The sequence below is a fragment of the Triturus cristatus genome, chromosome 5_2 (assembly GCF_964204655.1).
Source record: "Triturus cristatus chromosome 5_2, aTriCri1.1, whole genome shotgun sequence".
Taxonomy (NCBI): domain Eukaryota; kingdom Metazoa; phylum Chordata; class Amphibia; order Caudata; family Salamandridae; genus Triturus; species Triturus cristatus.
The window spans coordinates 147,862,344-147,884,139 of record NC_140588.1 but is presented as its reverse complement, the minus strand read 5'-3'; the positions used below and the strand labels follow the sequence as shown (position 1 = coordinate 147,884,139).

General features: G+C 39.8%; 1 protein-coding gene across 1 annotated transcript in view; it reads right to left on the bottom strand.

The window, feature by feature from the left end:
- Positions 1 to 21,796, bottom strand: part of LOC146822735 (uncharacterized) — a 447,601-nt gene that overhangs the window by 406,376 nt on the left and 19,429 nt on the right. The window contains exon 2 of the mRNA XM_085606289.1: positions 4,923 to 4,975. Within this exon, the coding sequence (XP_085462415.1) occupies positions 4,923 to 4,975 (53 nt within the window). The remainder of the gene's footprint in view (positions 1 to 4,922; positions 4,976 to 21,796) is intronic.

The window sequence follows — 21,796 nt, the reverse complement described above, 5'->3', positions numbered from 1 at the left end:
TTTCAAGCGGCCATTTTAACAGCGATTGCGCAGCTGCAAAGATTTCCCTCCAAGCAAGAACTCGTCATTACTACGTAGATGTAGTTGACGCATGCGCAGTACAGAATTCTGCGTTAGCAGCCATTTTAAGTCACACTCTGGTTACTTGTTAGTACGACACATATGCTAGCTTCCCCTAAGCTTAAATTTATGAACTGTAATGTATGTTAGTATTTACAAACATAATTATTATGGTATTACAAGTTATTTGAGAGGATTGCATCAGAGCAAGTCTCTTTTATATGAGTCTTTGCTCCATCAATCCCCTCTCTGATTGCATTTTATGCCATCACCAATTACCCACCACCAAATCAGATGCCATCTTTAACACATCTCAATTCCTTCTTCAACCTTTTCATTTCCTTCTTTCTTGTTACTGTACTGTAAACTCCTCATCTTTTTATATAGAGCTCCTTTCATTTCTTCTAATTGTATCTCATAGTACTTTCTTTTCTTCCCCTTTTCGTTCACTTCATATCTCTTTCTTTTCTTACAACATTTGAACCATCTTCAAACCTCGTTCAGATCCTCCTGGGATATCCGCCCATTGTCTGGTGGCGCACGGGGCCGGTAGAGGCACAGCCGGCACAAATTTTAAATCCAATTCCAAAGTAAGGCGCGCTCTCAGTTTAGGGTATATCAACGATCTTTATTCCGACGTTACGCGTTTCGAGAGTAAACTCTCTTGATCACACAACATTTGAACCATATCATTATTGCTAAGACTAATAGTTTTATTCCAATTAGTGGCAATATTATTTGGCCTATAATGCTCTTACCAATGTAAGAAAACCAGCTTCCTATGGTAGTGATAATATCTGTTAATTTTTTCCATACACTGTCAACTTCCAGTGGTTTCAAATCTTCCTCCAATTTTGTAATATTTTTAATATATCCTCCGATTTCAACACTTTTGTCTGGAATGTAAGTGCAACAATGTTGCGCTTTCAGCATTTTACAGACTCTGCCCTCTTTTGCCAATAATGTATCAAGAGCAAGTCGATTTTTCAAAACCATAGATCTAATTGCAACCATTTCTGTGTTGATCATCAAAAATCCTCCAGCAGTGTCAGATGAAAACCAATCACCCACTGTAGATAGCTGACAAATCTTTTGTGAATTCAGAAATACTCTCACTGAAGGTATCAATGCACTAAATATTTCACCTACTATTTCTGAAAAACTTGCTCTCTTAGTACGTGTTAGTTCCTTTGCGTTTTCATTGCTTCCAGTGATTCTTTTCACATGGTAGACCTTTGGGAGTACTATTCCAAAATAGCAATTCCTGTACCAATGAGCAGGCAGCCTGAAATAGGCTTTATTGCCACACACGTAATAAACTCCAGGAAATACTGGATCTGTTCCACCTTTTAGTCCCCATCCCCCAATAACTAAGACATTATGTTCACATTCACTGGAACCAATAAATGCATTGTTATATTCAGTCTTTAATCTATGGAGGCAGATCTTCCCTTTCTTTTCAAAGTTCAAGGACATAGCAGCATGAGTCTTGCCAGTTGTATACATTTCTTCTTTCTCAGCCCATTGAGGTATTTGAGGTTTCGGTTCAGAAGCCCTTCTTTGGAAGTCCTGTCTCCTTTGCTCAACTAAATTCAAAAATATCTTTTCTTCTTCATGTAATTTACATGTTAAATTGTGCTTGTGTGCTTCAGCTATATCTATTGTTTTCATAGTTAGAAAATATTTTCCCATAAACTGTGCATCCTTAGTACTAAGAACTGGGGGGCGTATAATCAAGGACTGGCGATAACTAACACTAACCAAGCTTAGCACTAGTTTTTCTATCGCCGTCTATCGCCTGTTTCTTCCGCCCTGTTATCGCCCTATAATCAACACGGCACTAACAGGCGATAGCTTCCGCGAAAACTACCGCTAACCACTGCAAGATGGCGATAGAAAAACGGGCTATAGCGGACAGAAACAAGCGATAAGCTCCTACCAATAAAAAAATGCACGCTAACCCGCAAGTGTGGACTTTGAAAAAATTGCCTATCAGTCCACCTACCATAGAAAAGATGTACAATAACAGTTAAATGCAGATTTGAGCACCCAGGGCCAAGAGCAGCACACATCAACAACCCCCCTCAAGCCCCCCAACATCCAGGATTACCATGATGAGATCCCGGATGCCCCGCTGGACTTGCGCCTTTGACGTCTGTGCAGTACCTGCTATCTTCTTCGTCGCTGCCTCGGGGGTGGTCCTGGGGGGGTGGCATTGGCAGTGGTTGTTGTTACCCTTGTGGGACCCCTAAACTGCATGATCACCACCTCCATGGCGTCTGTGGCTCTTCTGATGGAGCTCTGGCCTAGTCTTACCTATGTAGCTCCATTCATCACCAGTATAAGTCATGTTTTTATCTGGTGTTAAATTCCTGGTGCTAACAGGGCTTAGCGCGACTTTTCTTGACGCTTCGCGGGTCCGGGGCATCATTGATAATAGTGTGATGTTGTGTTAGCGACTTTTTCTGTGAAGTTTTGGGAAGGAACGTCTACTTTGCATGTCATTAGTGATAAATATCTGAAGTACCGGGGATTTTAGGACCCCAGCGGTGCCAGGGGTAGCACCCTATGACTTCGTTTTCCATGTTGGCGTAGTATTATAAAATTCCACTCTTATGGTAATATAACAATGAACATGGCAAAGAAGCTGAAATATGAAAAGACATCTTTATTAAACTCAAATGAGTGAGACTACGTCGCACAGAAGCCTTAGCAACTGAATGAGGCAGTCCCCAGAACAAATACCAGTCTTCCCTTTTTATACAGAATATTACGCTTTGGGCAACACCGCCCCTGTTTCACAAGTGGTCATTCACATATTTTGGCTTCAAAGAAAAGGCAGAGACATGATGACCATCCCACATTCCAGTTAAGCCAGCCCGCAATTATTTACCCAGCAAGGCTCAGATCCCACATCAGATATCGATAGGCCCCAATAAACATGAGCATCTCCTGTTTAGAAAACAAGCCATAAAGCAGGAATAGTCAGGTGTGAAAGAGATTAGCTGGAGGCTCGTGTAGGATGAAAAGGCTTTATGGTGTGTCAAGCCCTGATGCTAATCACAGGTGGCCGAAGGACGGGGAGCTCGTGGGACCGGACTGACCTGGGGCAGCGGAGCCAAGCTGTACAGGTCAAAGAGAAGTCAAACAGAAAGTACATGTGTTCTAAAGGCCCGTACTTGTTTGTAATGTGTAGCCTATGTGAGGGCAACCATAAGATGGCCACCGCTCTAAGATGGAACCCATGAAGTCAATGTATAATATCGTATACATAGTGCATTTATCGATGAAATGTAATGGAAAGCACTTATACATAACGCATTGGCCATTCGCGGTTCACTAATACCCGAATAGACAGGGGTAGGGCCCTGCCTCCTACACGGTCCCAAATTGCAAAGTACGACAGACCCTCCTTTTGCCCTTACATAGGCAATAACTATTCTCATACTAATCTCAGTCCAGGTCTATATTCATAAAGTCATGAGGATGTTGCTGTAGCATCATCCTATTACTTAGCAACTCTCTCTCGGGACACGTCTCCTTACACATGTAGTAGCACATAGGCCTCATATGGCAGGAAAAAAATAAGGAATACCTCTATCTGTAGTGGGTGGCATAAGATCACACACCCAACAATTAGTGATGTTCACTACTAACTAGTGTTGATGCAGAAGCTGTACAAAAGAATTGCTTACGAATTCTGATCTTTTAACCTGCTCATGTTCGGGAAAAGGGTGAAAAGAATGCAAAGAAGCAGTAGTAGGAAAGGACATAGGTTGGGAAGCGGGTGCAGAAGTCAATTGGGTAGAGTAAAACAATCCCACCCATAAATGACAACGTCATGTTTAAAAAACTCTAGAAAACACGTTATTAAGAACATATAGGCAACGGGAGAAAGTAGTGACCACTATTACAAATGAAATAATAATTTTTCACAACCCTAAGCAGAAAGCAAGTCCTAAAATTATCTAGTAACACCTTTAGGGCTCCTATGCATTTTATATGTTCAGGTGAAACAGTGGTGACCCTCATCAATGCTCTGAGGTGAAAATACTCTTTCCACAGAAAATTTACTTTTATTCTGCTTTTACTAAACAGAACAGTACTTTAAAACAATGCCAGCAAAACAATCAGTCTCCTTAACACCTACTCTATACAATCACACAGAAACCTATTGTGAAACCACCTATGCCCAGAGTCCGTTCAAAAAGCCTCTCTGGCAGGCTTCTATTGTCCATCAAATCTTCTTCTGTTGTTTTCTTTTGCATGGGCCTCTTCATTCAAGCCTTACATGGGAAAAGTACTGCTTAGTTGGAGTGCCCTCCTGGCAAACACCCACAACTCACTCGAGAGTCTCAATGTCTCAAGGCAGTGCACCTGTGTCTTTCCTCTGCTGCAGACACTACAAATAATATGCTCTTCATTGGTCATGAAGATGGTCCCAGAACATACAAAATTTTGAAAATCTAAACAGGGTCAGCAAAATAACTATTGCAACAAATAAGGCATATCGAAGTGTTATTTAATCACACCTGGATCAAACACATGAATGTGTATGGAAAATCACATTATTCAAAAAAGTGCAGGGTGCCACGGGGACGGGGAGGGAGGGACGAGTTAGGTAGGGTAGTAGGGTGAGTGACATACAAATATTTATAACAGTAATACAAATCAATTGCTGAGCACATTAATATCGTGCCGAATAGACAGGATGAAATTCATTCATTTACAAAGTTGAATGTTTTGCCAAAAGCCATATACAAGTGAAGGTACACAGTGCTCATTGCACTATTGAAGGTACTGGCATAGTTAAATGTCGACGTTTCGACCCCTCTGCCAAAGTAGGTTGATTTAGTCCTTACGGGTGGGGTCTTCCTCAGGACAACGAGGATGGTGAAACAGGAAGGGTAGGCACCTATAAGAACATGGGTGAGTATTAAAAATAGTATCATGACCTAGCGGAATTAAACAGCAAGGTTGGATGTGAAAGGGCATTATCATAATTACCATGTTAGAGAACGGACATCTAATAAGTGTCAGCTTGGCGTCCAAAGGCGCAGGGGCAGGAAGGCTCCAGATGGGGGTGGGAGTGACAGGCACCTATGACGAATTTATGGTGTCATTGAGATGATCCAAATAACAATTAAATGGATTTGTAAGGTATGATTCGATCTGAAAGTGAACTTACGGGTATTAATAAAGTCGCAAAGGAGGGATTGATTACTCCATCGTAACACGCCGTGACGTAGATCGGTGAGTAGAGTGAAATTAATCACGGGGAAATCGATCTCTAAAGATCAAACGGAAAGAGTGCTCTTTAATGAAAAACCTGATTGGTAATCCAAAACTAGAGAAATATACAGCAACAGGGACCTGGTCCCTCAACCTATCATCCACACAAAAGAGTACTATCAATGGTGGGGGGTTAAAACAAGTGGCGGGACGTGCAATTAGTCACATAGCCATAGGTCAATAGAGGGCATAAATTAAGATTATCTAGGAATTAAGTCAATGCCAAGCGTAGAAAGGAGATATCACTTCCAAAATGTGAAAGGGAAGGAAAATCATCTACTCAGACAGAAAAGAACTAATCGTTTAAAAATAAGGAGTGAAGGAGGCACATATAACACCATAGGTCGTATTAACTAATTGAGAGATTGTGAGACACAGGTCAGACAAAGGGGTAGACGGTGAGGTTCCCATACCTTTAGACAGCATCCATGCAAGCGGTGCTCGATTCCGACAAAGCACTGGACCCGTGAGGAAACGCTCTCATAAGAAGAACGCCGCGCGCCGCGTGACGTTGAACCGGGCGCATCCGCTAGATGCTGCCCGCACCGGTGATTTAGAAGAAAGACAACCCGAGTAGTTCAATTGTGAAATGGAACTAATGATTAGTGGAGCTATATTGATAAAATACGACGATGAAGTATAATTGGGTGGGCAAAGCTAAAAAGAATATCTCAATAACACGATTAGTGTTTGTGCATTGTTTGGGTAAATTGCAAATCTTGGAGTTTGCCGCTCAGGAAGAGTGAAGATTAATGAACATGGTCGACCAAATGGTGGTGTAAAAAAGAAAATATATACATTGAAAAAACACGTATAACTGTATAATATACATTAAACATTTGTAATTAAATGTGCATTGTATGTAAACACACATATAGGTTTATGCAAATCAACATTATCCTAATATACTGAAGAGGATAAGGCGAACACAAATCGGAAAGGGTGAATTTGTTAGGAAAAAATTGTCAAATTATCATATATACATTAGGTACATTGATCACATGGGTCCAATGGTCAGTATGACAGAAAGTTCAAAGATAACATTGATCACTGGCTAGAGTACGAGCTGGAAAAAGCAGAAAAAATATGAACATTATTCACTAGTTGCTGAGAGTGGCTAGTTGAGCATTACTGGGGTCTTGTTCGTTCAAACCCGTTAAGATGGTATCAAAGCGAATCATCATTTTAGACTCTCTGATGGTTAGGATAGAGGATATATTGCCTCCCCTGGGGCCCAGTTCGGTTTTTTCCAACACAATCCATTGCATTTCATCAGGGCTGTGTCCCAGTTGGTGATAGTGTTCGACTAGGGGTGCGCCTGTCACATTGCATCTTATCCTGCTCTGGTGCTGAAGAATTCTCGCCCAACAACTATCCAATCAAAGAATTTCGTACACAAACATCAGACTATTACATTACAATCCCATACAAACTGCAATTCTAATAATGTCATCTATGGGATCCTTTGCCCCTGTGTCCAACTATATATTGGCCAGACACAACAAAAGGTCAAAGCGAGAATTCTTCAGCACCAGAGCAGGATAAGATGCAATGTGACAGGCGCACCCCTAGTCGAACACTATCACCAACTGGGACACAGCCCTGATGAAATGCAATGGATTGTGTTGGAAAAAACCGAACTGGGCCCCAGGGGAGGCAATATATCCTCTATCCTAACCATCAGAGAGTCTAAAATGCTGATTCGCTTTGATACCATCTTAACGGGTTTGAACGAACAAGACCCCAGTAATGCTCAACTAGCCACTCTCAGCAACTAGTGAATAATGTTCATATTTTTTCTGCTTTTTCCAGCTCGTACTCTAGCCAGTGATCAATGTTATCTTTGAACTTTCTGTCATACTGACCATTGGACCCATGTGATCAATGTACCTAATGTATATATGATAATTTGACAATTTTTTCCTAACAAATTCACCCTTTCCGATTTGTGTTCGCCTTATCCTCTTCAGTATATTAGGATAATGTTGATTTGCATAAACCTATATGTGTGTTTACATACAATGCACATTTAATTACAAATGTTTAATGTATATTATACAGTTATACGTGTTTTTTCAATGTATATATTTTCTTTTTTACACCACCATTTGGTCGACCATGTTCATTAATCTTCACTCCTCCTGAGCGGCAAACTCCAAGATTGGCAATTTACCCAAACAATGCACAAACACTAATCGTGTTATTGAGATATTCTTTTTAGCTTTGCCCACCCAATTATACTTCATCGTCGTATTTTATCAATATAGCTCCACTAATCATTAGTTCCATTTCACAATTGAACTACTCGGGTTGTCTTCCTTCTAAATCACCGGTGCGGGCAGCATCTAGCGGCTGCGCCCGGTTCAACGTCACGCGGCGTGCGGCGTTCTTCTTATGAGAGCGTTTCCTCACGGGTCCAGTGCTTTGTCGGAATCGAGCACCGCTTGCATGGATGCTGTCTAAAGGTATGGGAACCTCACCGTCTACCCCTTTGTCTGACCTGTGTCTCACAATCTCTCAATTAGTTAATACGACCTATGGTGTTATATGTGCCTCCTTCACTCCTTATTTTTAAACGATTAGTTCTTTTCTGTCTGAGTAGATGATTTTCCTTCCCTTTCACATTTTGGAAGTGATATCCCCTTTCTACGCTTGGCATTGACTTAATTCCTAGATAATCTTAATTTATGCCCTCTATTGACCTATGGCTATGTGACTAATTGCACGTCCCGCCACTTGTTTTAACCCCCCACCATTGATAGTACTCTTTTGTGTGGATGATAGGTTGAGGGACCAGGTCCCTGTTGCTGTATATTTCTCTAGTTTTGGATTACCAATCAGGTTTTCCATTAAAGAGCACTCTTTCCGTTTGATTTATGGAGATCGATTTCCCCGTGATTAATTTCACTCTACTCACCGATCTACGTCACGGCGTGTTACGATGGAGTAATCAATCCCTCCTTTGCGACTTTATTAATACCCGTAAGTTCACTTTCAGATCGAATCATACCTTACAAATCCATTTAATTGTTATTTGGATCATCTCAATGACACCATAAATTCGTCATAGGTGCCTGTCACTCCCACCCCCATCTGGAGCCTTCCTGCCCCTGCGCCTTTGGACGCCAAGCTGTTACTTATTAGATGTCCGTTCTCTAACATGGTAATTATGATAATGCCCTTTCACATCCAACCTTGCTGTTTAATTCCGCTAGGTCATGATACTATTTTTAATACTCACCCATGTTCTTATAGGTGCCTACCCTTCCTGTTTCACCATCCTCGTTGTCCTGAGGAAGACCCCACCCGTAAGGACTAAATCAACCTACTTTGGCAGAGGGGTCGAAACGTCGACATTTAACTATGCCAGTACCTTCAATAGTGCAATGAGCACTGTGTACCTTCACTTGTATATGGCTTTTGGCAAAACATTCAACTTTGTAAATGAATGAATTTCATCCTGTCTATTCGGCACGATATTAATGTGCTCAGCAATTGATTTGTATTACTGTTATAAATATTTGTATGTCACTCACCCTACTACCCTACCTAACTCGTCACTCCCTCCCCGTCCCAGTGGCACCCTGCACTTTTTTGAATAATGTGATTTTCCATACACATTCATGTGTTTGATCCAGGTGTGATTAAATAACACTTCGATATGCCTTATTTGTTGCAATAGTTATTTTGCTGACCGTGTTTAGATTTTCAAAATTTTGTATGTTCTGGGACCATCTTCTTTCTACTGTTTGATACCCAGGTCCCAGTGACTTTTGGGTTTGCCCTTTGTTTTAACGCTTCATTGGTCATGGGCACAGATCATCTTGTGCAGACCCGGGACCATTCTCAGGATCCAACACTCATCATTCGGTGTCAGAGGACGCTCAGGCTGCTCTTTCATGGGCCCTAGAATTAGTGTCTTTTGTCAATCTTGGATCCGCCGGTGCACTGCACTTCCATTGGAGCAAAGGAAAAGAGGGGGTGTGTGTGGCCAAAAACTCAGGCCAAGGGGCTCAAGGGACTGCACACTGTCAGAGGTTACCAGCACATGACAGGCGCTCTTGTGCACTGAAATTCTGGTTCTGTGGCAAAACCAGCTCCTCCTTCTTTTCTGATGTTGAACGCCTTCTGATGAAGCAAGTGCGATGCTTTAAACAGTTCATTGATTAACAAGGGAACTGCAAACAGGTGGTCTGCGAGTTTCAAAGGAGTGGCCACACGCCATGGGACAATTTTGGTCTAGAATATACTGTCATTCTCAAAAAGCAATACAAATATAAAGACAGTAGGCAAAACAGTGTCTCTAATCTTTTCTATTTGGTTTTCGTGTGAGAGCCTCCATCATCTAAAGGTAGATAACTACACAAGAATTCTATCTAAATGGATGTCTTCACATATGGTGGCATTGTCTAACGGGGCAAACACATTTTTTTTCTGAATGATTACATCTAGGTGTTCCTAAATTCCTTATCCAGAACATCTCAAAAGAGAAATCACATGGTACAAATTATCATGGGCATGTAGAAAACTTTCACATCAGGCGCAATATGCAATACACAGGCTAATAGTCAAATATGCAAACAAAAGACAAGAACTAGAGGGTCCTGATATTTGCATGATTAGAGCACATCTGATCCCACCAAAAATTAAAGCAGCAGGAACAAAAGGGTAAAAACCACATTCAAAAATAGACATTGAAAATTCGTCATGTTAAAAAAGTAAACGTAAGTTATCTCCTATTGGGATGGAAAACTTGTCTTACTATAATATAATATACTTGACAGTCAGGCTGGAAAACATTGAAGCAGGCCTAAGGACAATTCTTGAAAACCAGTCTGGTCATACAAGAGGGGATTATACATAATATGGAGGATCCTGGTGCATCACTGTAGTCTGGAAGTGTGTACCTGAACAATACACCTACAATAATAAATGGGCTGACTGGTAAAAGGAATACGGAAAAGGGAATTGGAACTAGGACACAACTAAAATCCCCAATAACTAAACATGATGCGACATCGGTCAGGGGAGAAGCAACAAAAGAAAGGGAAAAAAAAAATCTATAGGAAGACCAAAAATTATTTGGGTGATAGTCAGGCATGTGACACAACACCAAGAGTACGGGTGATACACAAAGGCCAAAGTTACATACATTTTAACTCTACCACTGGCGGCTACACCATATACAGTAATCTTAGGTAATGTTCCAGTTCCTTCTTCAGGGAAAAATGAGAAAACCTAGTTTTCTTTTAAGGAACAAAAGCCATAGGCTACTTAGGAAGCAAAACATCATTAACTAATGTAATATAGAAATTAGGCCACCTTGAGTCACAGATCTATAATTTCATCCTTGGGTCCAATCAAGGATACATAAACGTAGGGCTGCCTGTTCCTTTAAGGGAAGGGGCAGTAACGTGACTAACTACAGGTGACACACTTTGATCCTGTATATCTCTTTTATTTTCCTTACCATTATAGCCAAATAGACATGCACTGGTGAAGTGTTGTCTCTCATGTTCACAGCATGAAATATCATTAGCTGTGGAATTTAGTAACCAGAACAAGTTCAACCAACTGTTGCGTAGCGATGGGCATCGTCATGACCATCCCCTCACAACACAGGGAAACTTGTCATAGTATCAAAAGCAGCAACAAAAACAACGAAAACATGCAAAAAATAATAAAAAGGCACAAAACGTCAAGCCATCAGATATACTTGCTGTATATCAAGCACAAAAAGCATAGACAAAACAATAACATATGTAAATAAGCGGTGACACACAACACCATGTCATGTACTTTTATGCACTGTAAACCTGCAGCCCAAAACCCAATATACGGGCTTGTTTAATTTGTCAGGTTTAAAATCTTTACCCTCCTTTTGACAGCAGATCACCAGGCAATGGAAATCTGCTGTCAAATATAACTTTACTGTTTCTCTTCTAACGTACAGGACCAGCAAGAACAATTCATGATAGGACCAAATACACAAAAATAAATTTCCATTACTTAACTGTTACCCTCTCGTCAGTTACCTGGCAACATCAAGCCACCGTAGTTTTACCTTTCTGAAAGTAAAAATCGTTACATGACACTCCATATTAATTTGGCACCTACAGTTTCCACTGTGAAAAAGAAGTCTTAATTGGCGATACGTTCTCACTTAGGCATGTAGCCTTAAAAATTTTAGAAGTGGGCTGTATCTTATTTTCTGTCTAAGACTTAATGCAACACTTCGTTTTCTGTTAAATAACACAAATGTATCTGTTCTGCAAAGCATTTAACATGATGTTTGGGCTTTCAAAGAAAACCCCTTTTCTATATTTTCCCTTTGGAATTAAGTTCTTTAGTTTTAGTGATGTTGTTATGGAGAAACCAGAAACCCCACCTTTAGAGGCCCGTGTAGCAAGGTCATTCTGCATTCCACAGAGGCAAGGCCCTAATTTAAACGGTCATAAATGTCAACGTGGCAGCCTACTCCATTGTTTACATTGTTTACAGGAAAACTAAAGATAGCATCTCAGGCGCGTAATGTGAGCCAGCCTCTGCAGCTCTCCTTAGCCCCCAGCTTCTGCCACTCTGAATTTGTCAAAGCCAGAAGGCCTTCCTAATTCCTCCTACCTTGCAATAATTCACTCTATTTTGTAAAATAATTTCTCCTTTTTAGGCGCTAAAAAAATTATCTCTATTCCCAGATTATTAAACTACATGTACTGTGAATAATTCACAGAACGTAATAACACACATACCAGTTTTTAGAATGAATGCTCGTTGTAATCTTATGCAATGGTACACATTTCATCAACCTTAAATTAATAAACTTCTCAGTAGGCCCAGCTGAAGTTAGAACCTTCAACCCTGATATTGAAACAAGCCGTTGTACTGGCACATTGACTCATTGAATCATAAGAAGGCACAACCTGTAAATATATATCAAACCTAAATGTATGTATTTACTGAAGCCTGAGACACTTTAAAAAAGTACTCTGAATGAAAGGAAATGCAGTTTAAACAGTGTTTTTACCCAAATTCGACTTTGATATTTCAGTCATTAAAAAATGAATATCCTACAATTTTCTTGCATAATATGCATTACCAGAATGTCTATTACATAACCCATGAGTCAGGCATTGGAAATAATAACTTATACTTTATAAAAATGAGCTTGTTTGCGCCTGCGCCAAGGGAAAATTGTACACGCGAATGCTTGTCATTTTAGTGATGTTACACAACTTAAATCAAATTTTAATGCTAGGAGGTCATAGTATGAGTATTAAGCTTTATAAATATCAAAAAACGATTTTGAAAAGCACTTATTTTTTAAAAATTATTTTTCCATGATTAATAATTTTCTTTAAAAAAAATCCCAATTATTTCTTTTTGTGATAATTCCATGTATAAAAAGCAAGCTGCATCTCTTGCCTATCATTTTGGACACATTACCTCACAAGCCTAAGCGCATAAGCCCAACTTGAAAGGCATCACATTTTTGCGCCACTTTCATTTAAAAGGACGGTTATGCAAAATTCTACCCGTGTTCAACTGGGAAGGTGCTGGCTGAATGAACATTTCTATCAAATATACTGCAGCTGAAAAGTTTGCCTGTGAACATCTAATACAATGCATCTAAGGAAAATGCTGTAAATTTATTTTATTTTTGCAAAAATAGATAATTTCGTTTTTGGGGCCTTATTTATATCTACTGAATGTGTTTCTAATTTTATCCTTTAAGCATTTAACGGCAGTTTTGTATATGTTAACAAACGCTCATTCTATAAATTAAAGAGCACCATATAGCTATTTTAGCACATCACATGGTTCATTTCCGGATTTCTTTTCTAAGTTTCTACTTGATATTAATTAACCAGCAATTTACTTCACAGACTGAAAACATCAGAAGACCCACAAACACACATTGAGCTCATTTCAGACATAAACGGAAAGGGGGGTCAAACAGACAATACAGCGCGCTTTAGCCATTTTTCATAAATAGCGCCGTCGCAATTTACTTACAGAAGTTGCACTAATGAGAAAACCACATAGACATTTAAACACACAGTTGACTTACAAATCAATACGCATGACAGAAAGAAAGAACAGCTCACAGACTATACTTGAACCAAACCATTTGCAAATACTAGTTGTAAGTCATATTTACAAGAAACGCTTCTCAATAGTATTCCAAAAGGCTGCATAAACAGCCCAACAGACAGATGTATGTCCAAGAAGTAGTGAATGCGCTCAATTCACTAGCTTTGCCTAGCAGAACACCACACAAAATCGCTCTGCATATCTTTATTCATAAAACTGCGCAGAACGAAGGATCCTTGTTTTGTATTATGTCATATGTTAATTCCCTGGGGGTACAAAATCACCAAGGAAGAAATATGTTTTCAAATCTAACCGATTTTAACTATGGTACCTTCCAAAAAAGGCAACACATTTTTCCATGTGAGCTTACAAACAGGCATGTCAAAAATACTGCGGAAAACGCAAGTATTGTAATCAAAATGGTGCTTAAGGTATTTTTCGTACGTGCACCGTTCAACTAAACCAAATGGAGAAATATCTCCTCATTACCTGCCTACACAAATTGCAATTCGCATATCCAAACCTATACAAATCAAAAGTTGGCCAACACAAATTTCACAGTTCCAAAGCTACATTTCAAACTTGCTAAGATCAGGCATCTTATAGCTCACTAATCTAGCTTCAAAACTTCAAGGGTTTATCTCTACCAATACACTCGCAAATATGCGAGACCCTTGGGTATGGTAATTGCAATGACCAAATCAACAAACCAAGAAACCAACCCCTCGGCTTTGGTAATTGTGATAACCAAATCAAAGACAAAGACCCAAAGCACTTATACCCCAAATTGCAAAGTACAACATATCGCTGGCATGCAAGGCGATAAAAAATCCGGCTGCTATTGCCAGAAAGCTGTCACTAACGCCTGGGTTAATGCATTTTCGCATAGGAACCTCAGAAAAAGTCACATCTACATTAGAATAATAATATTGTAACTTTCCTGTTCTATAAAACAAACTTGCTAAAGTACTACAAGAAATACCATCGGTTAAAGGAATATGGAGATATGTTACACCTTCTGCTACTGATGCAGGTAATTTCATACACACATAACAATCACTAACGTCCACAGTGTCCACATATTGCACTAATAACTTTGTAAATACATTTAAAGCAGTGTCATTATTTGTCACAGTGTGCTGTATATCTAACTCATCTGATGTTCCTAAATCTACTCTGTCTGTTTTAGTCTTAGACTCATCTGGTGCTTCTAATGCTACTCTATCTCCTTTAATGTTAGCTACCCTTTCATGTGTGTTTGTGTTATTCTTTTCATTTGTAACCATCAAATAAGGGATGGCTACTGTTAGTACTAACCAAATTATAAGTACCAAAAATATACTACATATGCATATTCTACAACATCTTTTTACACAATTTCATTTTGGTTTTCCAGCAGCCCTATCATTAGCCATTTTGGGCTAAGAAGATTTCTCTTCTTTATTTTGAATTATTTATGAGATATAAATGTCCATTTAGGACCCTTGAACTTATTGTTCAATACTTTTAATCTTTGACTTCTTCATGTTGGCTTATCAGTAGATGTCCCAGACTGCCTAGAAATATTATTTACCTGATCAGGTTCTTCATTTATTGTTTTGAAATTATATTTTAATCTTTTAACACCACCTGGCCAGTTATCAGCACTTCTGACCCTTTTGGCTTGCACTGCACTGTCACTGTCTTCGAGTGTTATTTTATTTTCATTAAATTGTGGCACAATCTGGTTATTTTCGTTTTCAGAATCCATCTCTGTCTGTCCTTGTCCAAGGCTTATTACTCTAACGTCATTTTCTACCTGGATGCGTTCTTCTTCCCTGGCCTGACCCTGTTCAGGTGTTATTTTGATTTTCTCTTCTTTTTCTACCTGAACTTGTTCTTCTTTTCCTAACTGGTCCTGCTCAGGTCTTACTGCACTTTGGTTTTCTGCAGCCTGAACGTGTTCTTCTAGACCTATCTGTCCCTCCTCAGACTCATGAATGATTTCATCCATCTCTGTCTGAGTAGATTGTTCTCTCCTTGTCTGATCCTGCTCAGGATCTCCAACAGTTGTATTTTCACTTTCCTAAGCTTGTTCTTCTATACCTATCTGGTCCTCAATTGTCTCTCTAACCAGGTTTGGCTTCTTGTTCTCACATTTACTTCAGGTATGTCAACCACTGATATTCAGTCATCCTGACTTATGCTCGGTTGTTCTTGGTCAGTTACTTCAGGATCTGTTACTCTAGATCCTTCAGCTGCACAACCTTCTGCAGCCTCAACGGCTTGAGGCAGTTAGGGTTCTTCCTCGTCAGGGGCTGGTACTCTCTTAGTATGGCTTGCATGAATCCAATTAGGCAAGCCTGCACATTTCACTGCTGTTGTTGTAACCAATATAACCTGATGTGGTTTTTCCCACCTGGGTGCTAAGCACGACTCTCGAGTGTGATTCTTCACCAACACCCAGTCACCGGGATTCAGATCATTTGCTTGATCCGGCTTCCTGGCAACTGCATCCCTCCAACCTTGTGAGAGATAGAAAGCACTAGGTCAGCCAGTTCTTTGCAATAGTCCAATACCAAATCATCAGATATATTCAACAGTTTGTGTCCTGGTATGCATGCCTGCCTCATTGCTCTTCCCATGAGTATTTCATGGGGACTCAATCCTGTATTCTTGTCAGGAATGCTTCTGAGTCCCAACAGAACAAGAGGTAAAGCATCAGGCCACTCCAGTGGGGTGGATGCACACACCTTTTCCAGTCTTGTTGTTATAGTGCCATTAATTTGTTCTACCACTCCAGAAGCCTCTGGGTGATATGCACAGTGCAGTTTTTGTTCAATTTTAAATGCTTCACAGATTAGTCGAATTATTTCATTATTAAAATGAGACCCTCTATCTGTTTCCAAAGTTACTGTAAAACCGAACTGTGGAATCAGTTCTCTCAACAATAGTTTAGCAACTGTTATACTGTAATTTCTTCTAGTAGGGTATGCCTCCACACACTGTGATAAGAAACAAACTATGACAAGTATGTACTTCAAACCTCTACAAGGTGGTAATTGTATGAAATCTATTTGTAACCTTATAAATGGACCTTCTGCTTTTCCAATTCTTCCCATACTGACCACTGTTTTTCTGCCTGGATTCATTTATTAACAGATTAAGCATCTCTGGCATAGACTATTTGCCACGTTCCTGAACCTTGGATTAAACCAATCCTGCCTAAAGAGTCTGATCATCGCATCCCTGCCTATATGGGTGTCTCCATCATACATCTTAGCTAATTGTGAAAGCATACAGTCTGGCATTACTGGCCTGCCATCTAGGTAAACCCACACATCATCTTCTGACCTCTTTTGGCACCCTACTTTTTCCCATTCTTCTCTTTCTTTCACTTCTACCTCATCTTGTAGTTGTCTTACTTCTTCCCATGTTTCCAATCATGAGAGTAGCATAAGTTGGAAGATAATTCCACTTGTTTCGATTTTCTTGTTTACTGCCAATTTATTTCTGGCACAGTATTGGGCAACCTGGTCAGCATATCTATTACCGGCTGTCACGTAGTCATCTCCTGACTGATGTGCGGCGCACTTGACCACTGCCACTTCTTTTGGCAATTGTATTGCTTCAAGCAGTTCTTTTACGAATTTTCCATCTTTAATTGGGGATCCTGAAGAAGTCAAGAAATCCCTCTGCATCCAAAGCTGGCCAAAATCATGCACAACCCCGTAACCATACTGGCTGTCAGAAAAAATTGTTACTTTCCAATTTTTCCCAATTTTGCAAGCTTTAATCAAAGCTATCAATGCGGCTACTTGTGCAGATTTGAATCCTGGTAAATAGGATGCTTCGACTATTCCAGCCAATGTACACACAGCGTAAGCAGCACTTAGTCCTCCCTCCTCATGGCGCATACACGAGACATCTACAAATAGCTCATGTTCAGCATTCTTCAAAGGCTCTTCCTGTATGTCTGGACGGGGTTTGGTGCACAGTTCAATCACATCCAAACAGTTGTGCTCAACTTCATCTCTCATCTCTTCTCCATATGCATCTGGTAAAAAGATGGCAGGATTAGGTACAGTACACCTGACTATTGTCACGTTTTCAGCACCCAATATGATTATTTCATACTTAGTCATCCGACTAGAAGTGAGATACTGAGTTTGAGTTCTTGTTAAAAAAATCTCAACTGAATGTGGAACATGCACCTTTACAGGATGTCCCATCACAATTGATTCACTTTGTTCCAGACTCATACAGAATGCAGCTACTGCTTTTAAACAACCAGGTAAAGTTGAGGCTAAAGGGTCCAAAGTAGCAGAGAAGTATGCCACTGGACGTCGCATCAGACCATGTCTCTGTGTCAAAACTGAGAGTGCACAACTATTTCTTTCAGAACAAAACAGTGCAAATTCGTTTGAGTAATCTGGCATACCTAAAGCAGGGGCTTCATACAAACACTTCCGTAATTTCACGAATGCTTCCATACTCTCATCATCCCATTCTATAGGATCCTTTGCTTGTTTCTTGGTCATTTGTATTAGGGGTTTGGCTAGCAGAGAAAACCCCACAATCCACTGCCTACAGTATCCCACAACCCCAAGGACCATTCTTATTTCTCTCTGGGTTAGCGGCAATTTCATTTGTCTTAATATTTCTATTCTTTCAGGGGTCACTTTCATTACTCCACGTTCTATTTGGTGTCCTAGACATTTGACTGTGGGTTTGCAAAACTGCAATTTTTCAGGGGACACTTTATGTCCACCATCAGCCAAATGATTTAACAGGGCAATTGAATCAGTTACACAGTCATCTCTTGTCTTAGACGCGACTAACAAGTCGTCAATATACTGTACCAGTACTGATCTCCTGGGTAGCACTAAGGTTTCTAATCACTTTTTCAATATTTGATTAAAAATCGAAGGACTTTCAGTATACCCTTGAGGAACGCAAATTCCAAACTGGCTGTCTGGGTGTAATGGAATGGAGAAAAAGGGATGGCATAGATCAATTACATTAAACCATCCTGCCTTCCATGGTATCTGGTACAGAATTACTGCTGGTTTGGGCAATACAGGGCAACAAGGTACAACAATCTTGTTAATCTTTTTTAAATCTTGACCTATTCTATATTTCCTGCTGGGTTTCTTAGTGCCAATTATAGACGAATTACAGGGACTGCTCATTATTTCTTTTAGAATACCTTGTTCAATCATTTCTGCTGCAACACCAGCTTTAACTTCGGGGCTCATTTTGTATTGTCAAGTGTTTGGATAGACTGCACCTTCCTTCACAGTTACCTTCACTGGGTCTACATTTGCCATTAACCCTACTTCCTTTCCTGTAAAATCCCACACATCAGGATTTACTGTTGTTTTAACCTCATCTGGTAAATTGTCTTTTGTCATCAAGGAATACATCTCGTCTACTTCTGTGCCTTGTTTAGCTAACATGATTTTGTAGACTCCGTCTTCATCTGGGGTTTGAATTGCAACACCATCCGGTGTGCAAAATATGGTGCAGTTCATTTTGCACAGTAGCTCTCTTCCTAATAAATTTACGGGACTGGGACTGGAGTCACACACCACAAATGTATGCATTTTCCTAAAGTTGCCAATGCGTACCTCCGTTGGTTCTGTAATAGGGGTTCTAATCTGTTTATTTGAAACTCCCAATACTTGGATCCCTTCTCCCGAGAGGGGTAGGTTTGGGATGTCTGCTGTTCTCACAGTAGAATGGGTAGCACCAGTGTCCTGTAAAAGAAATTGTAATGTTACAGAATTTTTCTTACCATTTCCTCCTTGAAATCCGGTGTCCACACTGTACTTGGCCTGGTTTGCAAAATCTGGCATAAGGGCAGGTGCTAACTTTCTCTGTAGATTTACAACCTGCTGCGATTGACTCATTATCACCTCATTCTGCGTCTGTGGATTTAAATTTTGATTTGGGCCATTATTATTCTGAATATTTTTACACTTGTTTTTCCAATGCCCCAATTTTTTCGCACCCATGACAGGGAAACTTTTTCTTGGCCTCCTCTCCACTTATTTGTCCTTTTTGTTTTCCCCCCTTACTTTCACTTTGGCCTTGCCCCTTTCCTTGATTTCCTGTCTGACTGTTTAATTGGAGCTCCTGCTGTTCTGTTATTTTTACTTGGGCCCACATCACTTTTTCTTCTAACTTCTTTCGTCTGTTGTCAATTTCATCTCCGCAATACTTTGCGTATTTAAGAATGACATCTATTAGTCTTGCTTGCCAACACAACATGTGTTGACGAATCATGTCTCCAATTTCTTGTTTTAATCCTGTCACAAATCGATACACAAAATGTCCCATATCTTTATCTCCAATGTTCTCAAATCCACTATACTCTTTGAATACCTGCAGTAGGCATTCATAATAAGTATGTACAGACTCATTTATATCCTGGGTCGTTCTATCAAGCTTTACCCAATCTGTTTCTTTTGGAGGAATTTTCCCTTTCAAGAAAGTGATCACCTGGTGATATTTCTTCATTACCTCTTTTGAAGGGGCTTCTGTTTTCTCATCTCTCGGGTATTCATCACTAGGCCAATCAACAGTAATTTTACATTCTGTCCATAAATCAGCAGGTACCACTATGTCAAATAAGCCATCCAAATCTTTTAACAATACTTTAGAAATCTTCACAAATCTTTCAACTTGCCGATACCATTCAACCGGCTTTTCTCTTAACTTCGGGAAGTCATTTGTAAACGACAAAATATCTTTTCTGGTCCATGGAACATGTACATATCCTCCTGCCGGTACCTTTCTCATTGGACATAACCTTTCTACCTTTCCTGTTTCTTTCAACCAAAATTCTGAAGTTGTTCGATTGGCATGTGCTTTTTCCTTTTTTCTTTTCCATTTGTCTGGATCACCCCATTTTTGTAAAATGGTCATTAATTCTTTAACCTGTAATTTTCTTCCGGACACATTCATATTTTCCAAGTCCTTATCACTGAATTCTGCTCTGTAAGGTTTCTGTAATACCTTGGATATTCCTATTTCAACTCCCATTTCAGAGGCTAGGTCTGTCAATTTCTCATAGAATATCTTTGTATTTCTAGTGATACTTCGACAAATGAACAGTAATTCTTCTTCAGTGTAGGTATTTAATCTATCTAACCCTACATTTCCAGCTTTCATTTCTTCTAATTCTATTCTCAATTTATAAATATCGAAAATTTTCAGTGGCTGTTTTGGCTTGTCTATTCCCTGTGCCCACCTTTCTATTTCTTCTGGTGATACCATTGTGGCACTCTTGACTCCTGTTGAAGTCTCTATTTGTACTTCCTTTGACAACTAGGTGTAACTCTTCTCGGTGCTTCATTTATCTGCCCTCTTACCGGTTAATCCATTAATGATATCACCGAATCACATTCACTACCTTGATCATCAATTATTATATTCTCTTTTCTGGGTTCAATTGTAGGTGTGGGCATGACTGGTGGTTTGTGACAGATTGCTTTATCTCCATATATTGGAACCACCGGACCTATAGTCACTGGTATAGTCAGTGCTTCAGGGTGGGTTCTCAATTGGGTTGTTTTCTGTATTAATTCTTCTCTATTCTTATTTATTGCCTCTCTTTCCTTTTCCTGAAGTACCCTTCTATTCTTTGGGTCATGTATAACTAGAGGAACCAATGGTGTTCCCAAAACCGGGGCACTAGAAGTAGTTCTACTGAGCCCTTCTTGGTAAGGCGGAGGGTTTTTCATTAAAATGTCCTCCATAAAATCATCTTCTGATTCTCCTATACCAGTCTTCGTTACATGTTTGGTTTTCTCTGTGCACTTGCCTACTGACTGTTCCTCAGCAATTAGTACAGGATATAATCCTTCAGTCACCATTGCTTGTCTCCATTGTTTCATCTGATTATCTAGTCATTCGCGTGGTAGTCTAGGATAAAACCCTCTATAGCTTCTGCTACTTCTGGATCTATCGCGCTCAAATGCTTCAGTCTCCCATTCTTCTAATGCCTCATATTGTGTTAATCTTGGTCGGGGCTCTAATTCATTCATTCCTAATCTCAGATTATGTAAAATTCTTCCATTAAACATACCATGTTCTGGGAAAGCTAGCACTCCATCACTTTTTGTATATTCTATCCAATTTTCCAACCCTACACAGGTATGATAGCCTCTTTCCATCATCATGGATGATGTGGGCATTTTCGGGGGAGGGATAAGAATTCCCTCTCTAAATGGGTTTATCCTTTTTAAAATAATTTTTCATTTTCTGCATAAATGTCATTTTTCTTTTTTCGGCGTACATTTTGGGTGTTGATTCTTTTATATATTGTTCGCTGGCAAATCCTAAATACCTTCTGTCTGGGCAATTCCCT